The sequence below is a fragment of the Suillus bovinus genome, assembly GCF_016758785.1.
Source record: "Suillus bovinus strain UH-Sbo-P2 chromosome Unknown EDB93scaffold_2, whole genome shotgun sequence".
Lineage (NCBI taxonomy): Eukaryota > Fungi > Basidiomycota > Agaricomycetes > Boletales > Suillaceae > Suillus > Suillus bovinus.
Window position 1 is genome coordinate 600,517 of NW_024542058.1, and position 17,352 is coordinate 617,868.

Consider the following 17,352-nt stretch of genomic DNA (forward strand, 5'->3'; position numbering starts at 1 on the left):
AATTCACACCAACAATGTCAATGTATCACTAGTATCACTATCAGCACAATTTTGGGCTTCGTCTACTTTGAGAAAGCAGCGCAGGAATGAGTCATTGACAATTTTGGGCTTTGTCTACTTTGAGAGAACAATGGATGTATGGAAAGAGTCACCAGGATCCTCCGGACTGGGTTGAATAGAGTTTTTTTTCTGTCATTGATTATTGTCCGTTGGGGCGATGCCCTATGTTAGATAATACCTACAATTATTTACTCGTGCTTAGAATAGAGTGTACTGCTCCCCGACCGACTTGTCTAGCTTGTAATTTGTCAAGATGCTAGTGCGTACAAAGGAAAGCCGATAAGCAATGAGCTCAGTAGCAAATGCAACTTCGGCGGCGTCTGGCGTAAATGGCGTAGAGTCCGAGTCATTGAAACTAAAATATCATATCTATGAGCCTATGCTTTTAGTCAAGATGAACCAATGGTCAAATTCTCACCCGAGTCAGTGCCATCGAACAGTATCCAGTTCTCCGCAGCATGTGCCACGGCGTCGGTACCGCTCGTTGAATCGGGTATGTACCGTCGGATAAATCCAAGGACTGGAATAAAATGAACAGGGGTGCCCGTGGCTTGGCGCTGACGCGTACAAAATCGGGCTTATCAGCATGGCCCAAGCACCATAGCAGTGTCACGGTGAGGCTCGGATTTACACACCGCATGTTTTCCTGTGGTCATTTGCGACCACTGACTCGAACAATCTACTAATACAGCCTCAAGAATTCTTGATGGGAAAGTCTCCTGAAGTGCCATAGAGACGATCGCTTCGCCAGAACGAGTCTCGTTGCACAGTTTGCTGTAGAATTTTTTGCTATGAAATTTGTGCCACTGACAGGAGTCCGGAGCCGAAACGACTCGGGTGCGAAAGATATCCAACTATAAGATACATGAACGAAGTCATTGCGCTGGAAACTCTGAAGTAGGGTCAGCAAGCAACCCCAAGACGGGATGGAATGCACTATACAACCTGGAACTGCCTCCTGTCGGCTGCGGAAATGAGTGCATCGCGTGGAATGTGAAGAACGCACAGTTTTCACGGGACTGCAGCATCCTGCGCTCGTGACAAGCACCGCTACTGCTTGTACCACAGAGTCGTGTTATCTGCTCTTCTACAGAGCCCGTTCCACACCCTGGATATGATACGCAGAATCGGAAGAGCCGTTGATGGGCGTTAGTAGTCAAGCGCCCGGCGTTCCATCCAGGTTAACCTTCCTGTTGTTGTTCATGCCAGGGGTGGGAAGATATGTTACGGAGACGCTCTGCGCGCCAAGAATCCAGACAGGGCGCTTACTGCTGTTTGAGTTCAGGGATGTGTTGTGGAAACGCGTATAGCGCCAGTCATGTGTAGCTCGAATGTCCACTTTTGTTGGGTCATATGCCAATATAAGTCGACCAATTTGAGTGCCCATCCTTGAACCATATAGGCTATGGAACCCGCTGTTATGGGGTTACTGAACACGGGAGTGGTTACTAGTAGGAAGCCGAACAAGATGGTTATAAATAGACACATTCGGATTTTTGATTGATCCAAGCACACGAATAGGTACAAGCCGTCACTGCCTTACCTCCGCCATGAACAGAGTAACGTACAGTTGTCGCTTTCAAGTTGGCACCGATGAGTGAATGTTGACTTTTGGGCGGTCCTCTGATCCTAGGCTGCGAAAAGAACAAAGCTTAGGGCAGGTACAACCGTGGATGCAAAAGTTAGGGCAGTCTGCTTCCCCTTCCAAGTTGCTCTCGAGGTATGTCGCCGTATTTATTTCCCGATTATAATATTGTCCCGTACGCCAGATCGACTGTGGGGCACATGGAGGTGTGCATCATTTAATAGTCCAGAACCTAACGCGAACGTCCAGAACCTTATACGCTACCAGTACCAGTGGGGAATGGGGTCAATTATTGCGTGGGAGAGCAGTCATCCCTCATAGTGTTCACTCCGCTTTCGGCGGGCATTAAATATTTCGAAGCGGTTTCGAACAAGTCAAAGGGAGCCACCTAGAATCACTAAAATAATAACCATTTAATGTAAGATCAACCATGTATCATCTCCGCGGAACGCTGAGAGCACCTTCCTCCCCTCAGCGCCCAACACATCCGTTCCGAAGAATACCTTATTGTTAATTTTGATCCCTCGCGACGTCACTCAACAAACACCTGCACCGATGGGGATAGCTGCCTCCCCTACGTACCATCCGGAGGGAGCCAATGTGTCATTCCTGCTCGGCTACTTTCAGATGCGCAGTCCTTTTCGTCCAAACGCCCTGGGAATACAGACTTGGAAGTCGTACAATATGTAAGTGCCTTAACGCTGTTCATTTGGAAATTACAGTTATACCGTGCTCACCGTATCTTGCAAGGTCTTCAGCGAACGGATACCCACGGCCTTCCTTCTCCAACCCAACTGGACACTGACATCAAATATACATAACGATGGAAGTAATGGAAGTTTTAGCTTGCTATAATGTACGAACATATTAAAAATGAAAATGCCAAATCAGTGATAGCAAGTTGCAGTACTTGAATCGACCACGAACCAGTCAACGAGCTTGTTGACTGAGATGAGACGAGTATCCTAGAGGAAGAGATTCATCATATACGAAGGAAGACCACCTGTCTTCCAACATCGAGTCACCTTGCTGTCCTTGTTGGGGACCATAAAGCGAGGAAGCGCACGGAGAACGACAGTATAATGCCCCAGAAACATCTCGCTGAAGTAATTCCAACTCAGGCTGCCCGAGCGCCCCTTGCGCAAATGCATAGTCAGGAATGCCAATAAGATGCGACTGATCATCATTCTGTTGGTTTGGGGAATTGTTTTGAGTAGCTGTCGAACTTGCAGGCTGCGTAGGATGTTTGCGAGACCATGAAGCCTGCTTGGAAGGGTTTGTTACTAGTAGTGTCCGACCGCCAAACACCTCTAGTTCGTCAGGTTCATCCTTTGATTCAGGAGACCTTGAACCTGGTTTGTGGCTGACGTGTTGAAGAGGATTCATCTTCGCGTTGACCGCTTTTTGATGAAGCCGAAGTAAAATTGGCTTCAGAGGCATGACAATGAGCTCTGGTGACTGATAAATACCCTTGCTCAAAACTCACCAGCGCCCTTTTGGCACGGCTACAAGTCTGCGCCGCCTGGTAGTATAAATTGCATGCCTTTTCCAAATGCTCCAATGGCTCCGGGTCTAATTTTATGCCGAGTCTTCGGATGGCGACGGTGCCAACAATAACCTTAACAAATCGTATCAACAGAACCCGCCAAACAAGACATAAATTCGCGTACTGCTGCTGAGAATGCGAAGGTCCATATTCGCCACATTCGGGAACATAAAACTGGCTGGAGCTTGAATTGGTCGATAGTTGATGTGACCAGGGTACTGGCACATTGGTAGGCAACCATGAACGATCTGCCTACAGGGCTTCTAAGTGGATCTGAAGGAAATTCTGCCATGGCCTGTGCAAAGAAGCCTCTGTGTAAGAACATGAGTGCTTCGCACTTCAAGTCAGCCAATAGGAATGTAAGACCACCACCACACGCACTGAGATCTTTGTAACCTGCTTGAACATAGCTGGCCATCCCTGCGGGCACACGGTCAAAGTGAGTCGAATCCGGATATACAGGTACGGAAAATTCCCGTATTTTGCGATCCAACTCGAGGATGGATTGGTAACTAGGTGGCTTTACAGCCTGAGTTACTTCAATGACCGGTACTAGACACTGAATTGCGTAATGAGAACTCCAGCTACCCACTTTGCGATGGATTAGAGCTCTTTCGCGTACAGTTATATGGCGAAACGACCTTACACGCAAGGGGTACTTCTCCCAACCGGTATGTAGCCTCCTCAAAGTCACTCGGGATCTGGCAGTCAACGACAGCTGGCATAATCGCGGGCGGACGTCCAGTAGCCAGGCTTTGCCAGAGAGTTTGGGAAAAGAGAGCCCAGAAATATGAGCGGCGTTCGTAGGCGTCTGCCCCCTTCAAACCCCATCGCGAAGGGTCCTTGTCTACATGGTAACATCAGCCACGTATAAATGGTTGCCTTGCGACATGACATACGGAACCCAATCTAATGATGCTCGTCAGAGGTCTGTCTGATGATCGTGACACCTATGTCTCGGGACGAACCTGAAGTGCGGCTTGACTAGCAAGGTTAAGACATGAATAACAAAGCTCCGTGTTATCCTCGATGCCACTCATGCCATAGTACATGCTCATAAGATGCAATGCCTTAATTGTGGCCATAGACCGCTCCGAAAATACAGATTGCAAACACATAGCAGCGCGTGCCACTCTTTGATAGTGACGAGCTTCGGCATTATACGGGGGAAGGTCGGGATCAAACAACGCTCCGATCGCTAGTGCACTGAATAGCAAGGCCAGTTCGTGTGGACCATAATGCGACGATTCCAATGATGGTATCTCCGTTCTGTATATCAATGGGATGAGATGGCCAATCACGTACTGTCGCGAAATTATGGGAAACACCCATGAGAGAGACTTTAGGAAAGTCTCACATAACAAAATAGCGCGCTGGATTTCTGGTAGGTAGGATTTCATGATCTCAAGGATTTGTTTTTTAGGGATACCTGGGGGAGTGAAAGGAAAGACCTGATCAAGGTTACTGATCAGAGGGTGCAGGTAATCATCCTCGATTTTTTGCGTCTTGGTTGATGCTAACGGAGTTTCAGGGATAAATTGTCTTTCAGCCTGTGTGATCATTGTTGGCTAGGCGTTCTAGAAGAGCGAATGAGACAGACCAGCAATAAACTCTGAAAGTCAAGTAAGTGTCTAAGCGTGTCATGTGAAAATGTCTGGTCCGCACCTCAGAACCTCCGGAAGGTCCGAAGAAATGACCAGGACCATACTGTGGATCGCCATCAAGGTACAAAGAGCCTGAGGCGTTTAAGTGACCATGTAGGTTGGATTCTGCCGTCGTAGATGTGGTGTCGACGCTGCTCCCACTATCAGCCTCTTCAGTTGAGCATATTTTGGTCAGCAAAGGATGTGGCTGAGTGGAAGTATTGGTTTGTAGGATTGCAAGAGCATCCTCGAGTGAGCGCATTCGCTCTTCCAGCTTGGCGGCCTTCTGACGTAAATATTCTTCAGCGACACCGACGAAGCTGATGGAGGAAATGCCATTTTCAGACTTGGCACGCATGTGCACGCGGCAGAATGATGCTTACCGGCTACCTTTTCCTGGAGGCATCGTGCCTATGCACCATTCGTATGGAAGATGAATATTTGCATGTTCGACGTCACGAATGAATTCTTACCATTAGGGCAAAGCATGCTGCATCCTCTTTTGACGCAAGTAGAGCATGGTACTATATGGGTACGATCAGTCCGATGTCCAGGACAACTTTAAAGTGGAAGATTTACCTTGCCTGTCACATCGGGCTTTGAGTCTGATGAGATATAATGAAAAGTGAATATCACAACAAGTGGGATGAAAACCGACCGACGACACTCTGCGCATGCTATCTCTCCTCTTGTTCGCTGCCTTTCCTTGTTGCTGCTCATCACAGACTCGAACTGAAACCAAGGTCGGAGTTTCGAGTAGCATTAGACCCTATATTTGAATGTCGCGGTTTAAATGAGATCCTCGGAATCGGATGCCAAAGGAATATTATTTTAATAATAGAAATCAATTGCTTGGCAAGTGACTGAATTCCTATTGAGTTCCCGGATACTGTAAATTTATGGCATGAAGGGTTAGAGTTCGTATATCTAAGGATGATCGGAACCGGTAAATCATTTCTTCCACACTAGTACTACCTTTGACGACTCGTTCCATTGGATGATATAGACCAGTACGTCAATACTCAGTCACGGTGATCACCGAGCTCATGGTCGGGTTACAGGGTCCAAGAATGGAACCTCCGCTTCACCCTCTTTGCTGGCAACATCGGATTGGTGACTACCCCCCTGGAGGTACAGGTACGTCCATAATGCTATATTGAGAATGTAGGCCATGCATAACCCACGAGGTGTGATATCCCTGATATAAATTGCTAATCGCCTTCAACCTATCCCCTTATGACAGCCGATGCTTACTGAGCGTATAGGTCCCGGGTCGGCAGAATATACGTGCGTTGATGATTTTCGAGATGTCCAAAGCCGCGATGCTTCCTGCTCTCGCGAAAATGTTCATTGACCATCACTGAACTATGAGTTATTATGAAACAGTGTAGCGCCGCATTGCCACATGCCCACATGGTACGTTTACGCGACGTGCGTCTTCGGCTTGAGGTAACTTCAGGATGTCACGGTCGTGCCACTCCTGCAATTTTACTCCATGTAAACAGAGCTTAAACATACATTTGGACTTATCTTTACACAACTTACTACAAACGAGCTGAGATCTCGGGCGCCGTGTTTTGCGCGTCCGAGCCCTCCACGGACCAAAGGTAACCTATGTACATAGAGACCAGTGACCAATTGAGCGCTGTTGGAGATTGACAAATGGAGTAAATCCACCCCAACTAGTGGATTGCCGGCATAGTCGTTGTTGCGTCATGCTCGTGTGTGGGGAGGTCGACAGAATTGGTGAACTCCGAACGGCAAATTGCTTCGGCGCTGACTATTGACCGACATGATGCTTGTGCTGAAATTTGCAATTTCAAGGACCGATTGAGGCCTACTTGAGTCCACCAAGTCCCACATGGTTTCCAATGTGAGACGTCAGCAGCTGATTCGAAGGCGTTGCATGTGGTGACTTTGGCTCGTGAAAAACGTATTTGCAATTTCAGCGCCCGGGTTGGGCGGGATGGCTTGGCTAGATAGGAGATAAGGATAATGTGATTAGTACATGGCTCTTGGAGCACAATGTAGACAGTTTGGCCTCGAGGAGTATGGTAGGGCGTTGGTAATTGCGGCGGCGGCGATGCTATACCTTGACTTGCCGCATGGTGAACGTGTCTAGCTCTGTCTAACTTCGATCTCGGAGCTTTAAATTCCATCTTCCCGTGCAGGGTACAGGCACCCGGTAGGTGATGTTCGCGGGAACATAAGCGCTATCAAATAGCCGTATGATATCATATAGTTCAAGTGCACGTACATCGTATCCACAGTCGAAATGAAAATTATCGCCCATCTGGAGGCGTAGGTTGGGCGGACTTATGATGCATTCATCATTTGCACGGACGCTGCGGTGTTATGGTTCAAACAATTTCATTGTCATGCATGGGTAACTGTAACCATATTGCTCTAAGGAAGATCAACTAAATTCAATTTCCGCGTTCCCAACGAAATGAATGGTACTCGCGATGATTTATCAGTGAGGGTTGCTCATTGCCAATACGTCGGAGTATAACAAATAATTGTCAACGTCAACGACCTAATAACGCGAAAACCGGGTGTTGCTGTGTGGAGAAAAGTATCATCCAGAAAGCAGCGTCTATGTAGTCATACCTAGTCATCTATACTCGGGCGCTTCACTTTGATACTGTTGCGTGGTACTACAATCAGCGCAAGGAGGATAGAAAGCAGAACGAGCGTACATGTCGTGTGTCGTCTACTGTGCAAGGCTGAATGTCGCTCCTGTCTGTGCTGCAGCTCGCGCTATTATTAGCACAACTCACCGACTTACTCTAAACTGATTAGACAGTAACGAAGGAGGGCGAGCTTCGAATTGGCAAAGTGGATACCCTCTCAATAACGTGGTACTATATGCGAGGTTTTCATAAGCATGGACAGCGCACCCTGGCATCCCTGGACTGACCAGATAAACGAGGACAGTCTTGTCTTCTTTATGATGCTGACTGTCTAGAGAATGAGCAATAAAATTTGAAATGTCATAGAACAGAAAAAGTAAATTGGTTTGTTTTGCCAGAGAAGTGCCGATATTGTTGCTCAGCATGTGATAGATATCGAATCATCTTGGCTTTATTCTAGGACCGTCGGATGGCACTGGTTAAATGGATCGCTATAGAAAAACGAGCATATTAATTCTTACGACCTTGACGACTAGAAAAACCTAAAATCGCACATATGTGTAAGGCGGTGAATTTGACAGCAAGCAGTGACTTGGGGCTCTTTGGAAGACGAAAAAACCTAAAACCCCGCGCGTGTGTAAGGTAGCAGTTTAGACGACAAGTAGTAACTTACAAGCTCTTGTGGGGATGGATTTACAGATATGTAGGATCTGGTCAATGCCTTCATCAAGTCTAGACCTTATCAAATATGACGGTGCGGGCGCTAAATCAACGTGAGTTCTTGCAAGCGCCCGAGGTAAATATGCAACATGCCAAACGGGAGGAGTATATATAAGTTATGAGCATATAAACGTACACCAACATTCGACAAGGTAGCCACACCCTGAGAGGGACGACGACCATACCAAATCGTAACGATCCGGACCATCATCTTGGCGATCGCCACGGAGACTACTAATAGATTGGTATTTGTAGTCTTGGTGAATGAAACAGTTTGTTGGATTCGCTGTGAGGAGGGGATCGGATCGTGATGAAGGACGTACGAGGTTAATTGCACCAACGAATCGATGTTCGAGGATCACTGACGTTATTCTGGAGAAGATCTCCGGGACTTGTGGCATGGGGGTTTGGGTGTATTTGTGTTCGCAGCGTGGACCCGTTAAGTCCGTTAAATGTCAGGTCCCTTGGGGGTGTCATCTTTTTTCGGATCGGCGGGTACATGCGGAGGCACTTCTTCATTCCTTCATTCCATCGTGTTCCATCGATTATAGGTATTGTTGAGATTGTACAGAGGACTGCTAGACATCGTTGGAGAGGGTGTTGAGAGTAACGCCACAGCCTAGATAGATAGTTTAGCGTGACATGTGACAGGGAAGTGTGACTGCACATTGTGTTGACTGTTGGCTTGTTTTTTCGCGCAAGCAGGCAAGACACGACAACCATTGGCGACCTGTCATCACGCCATTCTGGCCTTTAGTTCAAGGGCATTACAGGATAACACAAGAGACTTCGAATTTACTACTTTAACCCTTCAACTTGCTCTGTGCGTTATTCTTTTGCCGAGTTTCGTTCCCTGGGAACGGTTCCGCAGCAGTCGTTCCGAGTTACTTTTGAGTCGCAGGACAGGTTTTTTGTTGGTAAGTGAAATCCATTGGTACAATCAAAAGTAAACGCAGGTGCATGCCCGCGCTTTCCGGCCGGTCAATAAAATCTCATCATATCCATTTTCTCGTTTAGCATTTGTTATCACAGATCTTCGACGCTATCTCTCGATCCGAATTCCTCTAACTTGGTCAGAACCTGTTGTAAAACGTAAGCTCCACTTGTCCCCTCTACCGTCCCCCCATGTTAACTATATATTCCTACTTAGCACTAACGTCTGGGTCGGGCGCTAGCGACCCTAAACTCGTGCGTCTCTCATGCACCTTCTACTCGGAGACTCTGTCCTCATCATCTAATAACTTAGACGACTCACAATGAACTACCCCCCGCAATTAGCAATGCAATCTGGTTCAACTCAACTAGGTCACAACCAATTCTCCCAACGACCTACCTCTTCCAGCATGTCCTTCGGAATGCCCATAAACTCCAACCCCGGCATCTCCCAAATGAACGGTGCAAACATGCCCATGAATCCCGGCAACAACATGGGTGTACCCATGAACCCAGCCATGTCCATGAATCCACACAACATGCCCATGAACAACATACCAATGAACATGAATATGAACAACATCAATCCATCCCTACTCGCCGCTTTCCAGAACTCCCAAAATTCACAGAATGGCATGATGCCCAAATTTCCAAACTACCAGACCTCTCAGCAATCCATCCCCCCTTCCACGCCTAATCTCGGCTCTACCCAGGGCCAGGGCCAGTCCATATCGCCCTCGCAGCTCATGTCAGCTTCCCCCTCACAACTCATGGCCCAACAATTACATTCACAAGGCTCTAATTTGACGCTCACCCCTGCACAGCTCCTTCAACAGCAGCAAGGTGGCATGAGCCAAGGCTCTATGGGCACCATGCACCCGGCTATGAGCGGAATGGGTGGTATGAACATGGGCGCCGGTGGAATGCAGAATTTGAATATCGGCAACGCCATGCCCAATACCAACGGAGGTGCGATGAACATGCCTACCGGTATGCAGAACATGAGCGCGAACATGGGCATGTCCAATGTGATGAGCGGTATGCCAAACCTCAGCAACAATCAGGTACGCATGACGCCTCAGCGTTGGGCGCAGATGTCGCCACAGGATCGTGCTATCTTCCAGCAGCAGCGACTTGGCCTAGCTCAACCGCCAAACGCTCCTAACCAGCAACACCACGAGCGGGGTCCAAGCCTGACGCACGACCGCCCACCGAGCCAGCACGGAAGACACGATCGTGGTTCTAGTCAATCCCATGACAGGCAGCCCAGCCAGCAGCCGCAAGACATATCTCAGGTCACCGATCGCCCCTCTTCATCCGCTTCCATTCGCTCCCACCACTCTCATCATAACCTTGACTCTGGCCTGATGCCCCCACCATCCTCTCGACCTGGTACTTCCAGCAGCGGCATGGGTGTTTCAAACGTTAATCCACGGATGAATCAGCAGTCCATGAATTTAAACCCGCACCTTAACATGACGCCCAATGCCAACATCAACCTCAACATGAACGCCAGCAGTAACATCAACCCTCACATGAACCAGCCTTCGAATATCAACCCTGTGATGAACCCACCTCAGGCCCAGCAGAACATGAGCTCCCTCATGCACATGAACATGGCTCCGTCGAATATCAACCATCCCGTGATGAACCAGGTGCAGAATCTGAATCCGCATCTGAATCACCCTCCGACGAGAGCGGATTCTGCGCACGGAATTGCTGCGTCGCCAAAGCAATCGCCAAGGATGTCAGGGCTGATGAATCTTACTGGTGGCCCTCCTGGAGGCATGCCCGGTAGCATGGGTGGCCAGATCAACCTTGGAATGACAGGCATGCCAAGTGGTGCGATGGGAATGCATGGCGCTCCCATGAGTGGCGCCCCTGGTGGTGGCATGATGAACATGAGCATGGGCGGCAATATGAACGCGACCATGGGAACAATGGGCAATGCTGGTGTAGGTAGTATGGTGAATATGCCCAGCATCGGCGGCATGGGTAATCTTGGCTCGGTGAACATGAATGCCAACACTATTGGCGGTTTAGGAGCCGGCGGTAGCATGCTAGGCGGAGCGGGGGGAGGTCTTATGGGCCCCCCTGTGATCCCTCAATCCATGCAGCGACCAGAAAGAGACCAGATAGTGCAGAGAGAACGCTCGAGCTCGCTTCATGCACGTGAACAGGTGAGGAGTGCACCTCCGTGTTTCACGTATCATAAACTGACTCAGCAAACTTTCTTTTACCTGTTAATTTGTTATCGCCCACTGTCGTGTTCCAGAGTATACCTCCAACATCTGCTGCACCGTTTATGGGTCAGAGTCTTGATAACACCGGTGTCCAGGGATTGGGAAATATGGCTGGTGGCATGGGTGGGATACCGCGGCAACAATCCCAACCGCCAATCAACGCACACCAGCAATCCCCTGCCCGTCAAATACCCCCAGGCCACCGCTCCCCCATGCCTCTTGTTCGCAAAGCCGGGGAGATACCTGCCACTCCGGCGCTTTCCGGCACCCCAAACCCCGCCGCACCACATCCAAGCGCAGCTGCGGTCCCGAAACTCCCCCCTCATCTTGCAGGGCTCAATCCCGCTGTAACCAAGATCTCGTTAATTCCCTATACCGTACACCCGAAACCCGAAGCAACCACCGATGGCGAAGATGAGAAGGTGCCTGTTGAAGGTGCGACTGATTCCGAAGATGCTGGTGCTTCCTCGCAGGTCAAGGTCGAAGATCCAGTAAAATTGCTGACCCCATCGGAGATCATCATGTTGAAGGAAATCATGAAACGTGATACAGCATACGATGCACTACACCGTACCAAACAAGCACGTATGGCCCAGGAGTTGCGCACGCATGGTCCAGCGTCGCGAAGTGCCTGGTGGGAACGTGATTATGTTCAGACCATGGGCATGAACCGTAGGCCCGAACGTTTCGATGTGAGATATCCAAGGGCACCCAATGCGGACCGGGGCTCGAATATCAATTCGAGGAAGAAGGGTGTGAGGAGAGAAGGCATTCGGATGTGAGTTCTTGCTGTGGCTTCTTTTGTTTGCAGGAATTGATTGATTCCCGCGGGTTCAATAGTCCTAGGAAACTTCCACCTCAGCTGGCCAACCGCCCTGAACAACTCGTGCCGATCAGACTCGAGTTCGATGTGGAGCATCATAAGATGCGCGAGACCTTTGTATGGAATCTGAATGGTAGGTCTCTTGCCTAGAGTGGCTTTCGTTGCTGACGTTGTGTAGATCCTGTCATCACTCCTGAGCATTTTGCGCAGACGCTCATTGAGGATTATGCACTGCCTCAGAGTTACCATGGTGTCATCACGAGAGCGATTCAAGAGCAGCTGAGCGACTTCAGGGCTCATATTGCTAGCGTAGATGGCGACTGGAAACCTCCATCTTTAACGAGGGAGATCGCAGTGATGGATGGCTATAAGGCAGACGAAGAGGACGGGAATGACGCGGACGTGCGGGAGATTGACGCTGAAGACGTTATCGATGACCATAATCGCAAGTTTCTTGAAGATGATGACCTGACCTTGGTGGAGCGGGGTAGTCTTGACGACGAGGACGTGAAATGGTGGGAATCATGGCGCAAACGATCACGGCAAGAAAGCGCATTTACTCGCAGCATATCCTCGAGGAACCAACGTAAGCGACGCAAGGTGGCCTCAGTCACAGTCGAGGAAAGTGATGCATTTGAGACTGACAAGGAAATGCCACACACCGTGGATGAGATCGAGGTTGATGAGAAGATAGTGCATGAGGACTTACGGATCTTGATCAAGGTATTTGATTGATCCACGGTTGTATTTCGTGGACTGGCATTAATCTTTGATCCTAGCTCGACATTATCGTCGGATCTATGAAGCTGGATGATCAGTTTGAATGGGATCTTGAAAATGTGGATGCTTCCCCTGAGCAATTCGCTGACGTGTATGTCAAGGAGTTGGGCCTTGGTGGGGAATTCAAGTGCGTAAGGTTGTGTGTCCATGACTTCGTCATTAACCTCTTCTCTAGAACGGCCATCGCGCACTGCATACGCGAACAAGTTCAAATTTATCAAAAGTCGCTGTTCCTCGTCGGTCACCCCTCAGATGGTTCTACTGTTCAAGACGATGACCTGCGCATGTCTTTCCTGCCCAGCCTCGCATCTGGTGCTAGAGCAATGGATCAAGTACCATCGTTTACACCACAGCTCAACTTTTACAGTGACGGAGAGATCGAACGTAGTGAGAAAGAGAGGGAGAAGGAGCTCACCAAACGCAGGAAACGGAATACTCGAGGACGTCGAGGTATCGCTTTGCCAGATCGGGAGCCTAATCGCACGTACCGCACACCTGCCTTGGGTTTCCCAGAGCTGGATGCCGCAACCCTTGCGTTGGCCGCCGCGAATGCACCAACTTCGAGACGTGCTGCGGCCGCGGCTGCTTCTCTCACGATTGCCAACATGGTCGCCTCAGAAAATGGCACAAGCATCATGCCGCTGCAGCTGCCTCCCCAGCAGATCATATCTACTGCTGTTACTACTGGAAAAGAGAAGAAACCGAAAGGGTTGTTCAAGGCACCATCGTATCCTTCTTCAGTCCTTCGACCTCGTGCTCAGGTCACTGCTCCCACGCCGTCGACAGCGGTTGAATCGACATCGATGTTGCCTTCGTCGTTCCTCGATACTGAAGCACCTGCCTCCTCAGTTAGTGTCCCTGCCCCAGATTCGCGAGCTGTCGCAAAGAAGGCCAAGGAGCTCGAAAGGGAGGCTAAGGAAAAAGAGTTTGTCGATGGACAGCATGCTAATGTAATCAATGGGGTGTGGCACTGCTCCAACTGCGGCTGTCCGGAGAGCGTTGCTATCGGACGAAGAAAGGGTCCTTTGGGCGACAAGTCGCAATGTGGCACATGTGGTGCGTTGATGTTATTGGCTGATCAACAATACAGTTCTTCCTGACGCTTGATCGTTATTCAGGCAAATTCTGGCATCGACACCGTAGACCCCGTCCTGTAACATATAACCAAGATCCCGACTACCATTTGAGCCTAAGGCGCGAAACAGAACAGGTCAAAGTCGGGGTGAAACGAAAAGGACGAGCGCCAAATTCTCAGGTGGCTGCTGACGGCCAAGATACTCCTAGTCGACAAAAATCAGACCTCTCCGTTGATATCTCTACTCGATTGCCTGTTCCAGCTTCGGAAGACGACAGAGCCATGTCGCCAGTATCCACTGCCTCTAGTGATACAGAAGCTCCTCTTGCCCAACGCGTCACAAAAATCAACGGCGTCAATCACGCAGGACTTGCGTCGTCGTCTGGGACTACTCCTCCAACAAACGGGATTGTGCGTCCCAAATCACCCACGGAAAGTAGTGCTCCAATTTCAAACGGCTCATACGTGAGCGTTTTTCCTCTGAGACCAGGATCTTATTGATGCTGAATGTTAAGTGAACAGGCCGCTCCGCCATGGCTAGCTACAGCAATTCGTTTGCTTCAAGAACAATACCCAGATGACAAGTTCGAAGCAATTTTGCGTCGACCTGCCCCGCCTACTATACCAGAGTGGAGGATGAAATGTTTGGATTGCCCCGGCAAGGTTTGTCTCCACTGCTTGACTTGGACCAACGAAGGCTCAATTTGGTTTGCAGCTATATAACTCTGGGCCTGGGGATACGCTGCAGAACTATGAAGTCCATCTTAGAAACCGACAACATCGCTTACGGGTGAACGCCCGCTTGACGCAGGCGCCAGCATCATAATGGACGATTTGCATTGTATTGGCTGGCTTGCGCTATTTTAGTATTTTCTTTGTGCCATTTGTTGTGTTCATCTGCTATCTGTATAACGTATATACCTTTGATGTAATCGCTATTGGATTACGTAACCCATTGGCAAACTAAAGGGCGGATTGGCAATTAATCACAACTCTCAAGCCCATTTAATGCCAGTGGTACATGCCAGGTTCCGGTCCCTGTGACAACTCTTTATCTCCCTACTCTGACCATGTCTGACATGGCAGTTTGGCGACCAGAAGATGACCCAAACATCAGACCTCCACTTCAGGAAGGCCAGGTGTACAGGCCAGACATACTCAACCTGATTGAGACGTCAATTGACGAACTGAGTGCAGAGCTGAGGACGCTAAGTCTCGATATCCATGGTAATCATTGTGCTTCCATTTCGTATCAATGCATCCTACGCTCACGCATCTTCTAAAGGCCACCCAGAGCTTAGGTTCGAAGAAAAGTATGTTGCATCTCATCGTACCATACGCCATAACTAAGAGCTTTGTCACAGATATGCCCACGACGCATACACCGCGTTCATTGAGAAACATGGTTTCACAGTTACCAGAAATTATTATCTTGAGACTGCCTGGGTGGCTACATATACCCATGGACAGGGAGGGCGCGTTTTGGGTATCAACTCTGAGATGGATGCGCTCCCTGGAATCGGACACGCTTGTGGACACAATCTTATTGGGGTATCCGGAGTAGCAGTAGCCCTTGCAGCTAAGGCTGCTATGGAGAAGCTGAACATCGATGGAAAAGTGGTTCTACTGGGTACGCCTGGTGTGTTGTGCCTGCACTCGTGATGTCATTTGCGGGATAACACGGGACAGCCGAGGAGGGTGGCTTTGGCAAAATCATGCTGTATGAAAAGGGGGCATATGACGAGATGGATGTGTGCCTCATGTCAGTTCCTTTACCTGTGGTCCATGCTAGATGACCAGCATGACTTATCTTACTTCAAAGGTGTCATCCTACTCCTGGCCCCCGCCACTCCATTAGTTTAACTAGTTCCTTGGCTCTTTCTTTCATCACTGTGGAGTATCAAGGTCATACGTGAGCATTTTTTTTACTCTTTATGGTCAGTCAGTGAGATCTCATTCTTTACATTCACAGTGCTCACGCTGGATTGAGCCCTTGGGAGGGAAACAATGCACTTGATGCGGCTGTTCTAGCATATAATAACATATCTCTTCTTCGTCAGCAGATTAAGCCTACTCATCGCGTGCACGGCATCTTTGAAGGAAAGAATTGGGCTCCAAATAGTGAGAGTTTCACCTCTGCGTAGGAACACTTGAAAGATAATATTTGGAAAATCAGTCATCCCAGACCAAGCTACAATGCAGTAAGTCGGTCTTAGGAATTGCTCGCTTAAAGCACCCTAAACTCGAGTGTAGGTGGCTAGTCCGCGCTCCCACGACGTTGGAGATGGAAGACATCAGGCGGCGTGTCACTGCCTGCTTCGAGTCAGTCTTCACTATCAACATGTTGAATTGATCAAATGGCATCATCTCTTTTTTTGTCACAGAGCAGCTGCACTTGCATCTGGATGCAAAGTCCAAATTACAATTACGTCGACAATCAACGAAATCACGCAAAACAAGGCACTTGGTACGAAATTACGGGGTACAATGACTTGGTACTGAACATTGTGCCAGGTGATGAGCTTGCTGACGTTGTTCTAAAGCGCTACGGTGCTATAGACTACGAATGGGGAATCAAGAATGCTTCTACTGATTTCGTGAGTGTTTCACACACCCAAAGAGTGCGATAGAGCTGATGTTTTGATCAAAAAGGGGAATATTACATACTGTCCGTCTAACTTTCATGACTAGGGTAGACGACCTTTGCTAATGAAGTTTGTCAGTGATGCCTGGTATTCATCCTGGTTTTTGTAAGTAACGTAGGTTCCGAATGAACCATACTAATCGTTTTTTCAAGCCATCCCGACCATTCCAGATGGCGGGAACCATACCCCAGTATTCACGGAAGCCGCACGTTCCAAAGTATCCCATGACGCCTGTTTGGTAGTTTCGAAGGCACTCGCGGCCGTAGGCATGCGAGTGTTGACTGATGAGGCGTTCCTAAAAAAAGTTTGTGTTACGCGTCGTTCAAGTAACTTTGTTTTGATTGCGTTTTGCAGGTGAAAGAGACATTTGAGGAAGAAAGACAACTAAGAGTGTGACTGCTAGCCTTCAATGCGGGCGCCTTGTAAGATGAGAAGAACGAATTTATCCATGTCAAACATTATATTGAGATTGTTCTCTTCAGTTCTTTGGCTAACCTCAGATGATAAGCGTATGCATGATCAACTTGTCTTACAACGACTCGCAAGGTTCAAGCATGGACATAGAGTTACCAGTAGGTTGCGATATATTTTTTTCACTTACTACACCGTAGCAGCTATTTGTCTCGTCTTTTCAAAAGTGTTGGCCATAGCCATGACAGGACCATC

At 48.7% G+C, this 17,352-nt stretch overlaps 5 protein-coding genes across 5 annotated transcripts; 3 read left to right on the forward strand and 2 right to left on the reverse strand.

Moving 5' to 3' along the window:
- Window positions 1–2,981: 2,981 nt before the first annotated feature.
- Window positions 2,982–5,554, reverse strand: EDB93DRAFT_1075422 (uncharacterized protein; the record flags this gene model as incomplete). Its single annotated transcript, XM_041445163.1, has 9 exons — window positions 2,982–3,263; window positions 3,316–3,521; window positions 3,573–3,782; window positions 3,838–4,038; window positions 4,156–4,741; window positions 4,857–5,154; window positions 5,218–5,245; window positions 5,308–5,393; window positions 5,493–5,554. 9 exons carry the CDS (start codon window positions 5,552–5,554, stop codon window positions 2,982–2,984), a joined length of 1,959 nt encoding a protein of 652 aa, XP_041313139.1.
- A 2,075-nt stretch (window positions 5,555–7,629) lies between these two features.
- EDB93DRAFT_286478 (uncharacterized protein) lies at window positions 7,630–8,990 on the reverse strand. Its single transcript, XM_041455975.1, has 6 exons — window positions 8,554–8,990; window positions 8,330–8,473; window positions 8,141–8,177; window positions 8,022–8,086; window positions 7,755–7,958; window positions 7,630–7,698 (listed from the first exon to the last, which is right to left on the reverse strand). The coding sequence occupies exons 1-5, from the start codon at window positions 8,908–8,910 to the stop codon at window positions 7,947–7,949; spliced, it is 615 nt and encodes a 204-aa protein (XP_041313140.1). The 5' UTR covers window positions 8,911–8,990; the 3' UTR covers window positions 7,630–7,698; window positions 7,755–7,946.
- Window positions 8,991–11,093: 2,103 nt separating this feature from the next.
- EDB93DRAFT_1075022 (uncharacterized protein) lies at window positions 11,094–14,542 on the forward strand (the record flags this gene model as incomplete). Its single annotated transcript, XM_041445136.1, has 9 exons — window positions 11,094–11,258; window positions 11,396–11,822; window positions 11,856–12,141; window positions 12,204–12,319; window positions 12,365–12,495; window positions 12,637–12,909; window positions 12,966–13,093; window positions 13,142–14,022; window positions 14,085–14,542. The coding sequence occupies 9 exons, from the start codon at window positions 11,094–11,096 to the stop codon at window positions 14,540–14,542; spliced, it is 2,865 nt and encodes a 954-aa protein (XP_041313141.1).
- A 6-nt stretch (window positions 14,543–14,548) lies between these two features.
- EDB93DRAFT_1075212 (uncharacterized protein) lies at window positions 14,549–14,867 on the forward strand (the record flags this gene model as incomplete). Its single annotated transcript, XM_041445147.1, has 2 exons — window positions 14,549–14,704; window positions 14,757–14,867. 2 exons carry the CDS (start codon window positions 14,549–14,551, stop codon window positions 14,865–14,867), a joined length of 267 nt encoding a protein of 88 aa, XP_041313142.1.
- A 175-nt stretch (window positions 14,868–15,042) lies between these two features.
- EDB93DRAFT_1115564 (uncharacterized protein) lies at window positions 15,043–17,297 on the forward strand. Its single transcript, XM_041448289.1, has 14 exons — window positions 15,043–15,268; window positions 15,327–15,354; window positions 15,406–15,680; window positions 15,731–15,803; window positions 15,864–15,953; window positions 16,014–16,162; window positions 16,218–16,242; window positions 16,295–16,363; window positions 16,426–16,508; window positions 16,556–16,642; window positions 16,765–16,791; window positions 16,839–16,990; window positions 17,041–17,108; window positions 17,169–17,297. Exons 1-13 carry the CDS (start codon window positions 15,112–15,114, stop codon window positions 17,080–17,082), a joined length of 1,257 nt encoding a protein of 418 aa, XP_041313143.1. The 5' UTR covers window positions 15,043–15,111; the 3' UTR covers window positions 17,083–17,108; window positions 17,169–17,297.
- The last annotated feature ends 55 nt before the right edge of the window (window positions 17,298–17,352 follow it).

What these genes read in the sequence shown, in the direction of transcription:
- EDB93DRAFT_286478 (XM_041455975.1), bottom strand. Translation starts at nt 8,910, where the DNA reads ATGGTTGTCGTGTCTTGCCTGCTTGCGCGAAAAAACAAGCCAACAGTC. An exon ending in GTGTGGCTACCTTGTCGAAT is followed by an intron (nt 8,178 to 8,329) that starts GTTGGTGTACGT and finishes GGCATTGACCAG; the next exon opens with ATCCTACATATCTGTAAATC. An exon ending in ATCCATCCCCACAAGAGCTT is followed by an intron (nt 8,087 to 8,140) that starts GTAAGTTACTAC and finishes GCGGGGTTTTAG; the next exon opens with GTTTTTTCGTCTTCCAAAGA.
- EDB93DRAFT_1115564 (XM_041448289.1), top strand. Translation starts at nt 15,112, where the DNA reads ATGTCTGACATGGCAGTTTGGCGACCAGAAGATGACCCAAACATCAGA. An exon ending in AAAGAATTGGGCTCCAAATA is followed by an intron (nt 16,163 to 16,217) that starts GTGAGAGTTTCA and finishes TTGGAAAATCAG; the next exon opens with TCATCCCAGACCAAGCTACA. An exon ending in TGCTTCTACTGATTTCGTGA is followed by an intron (nt 16,643 to 16,764) that starts GTGTTTCACACA and finishes GAAGTTTGTCAG; the next exon opens with TGATGCCTGGTATTCATCCT.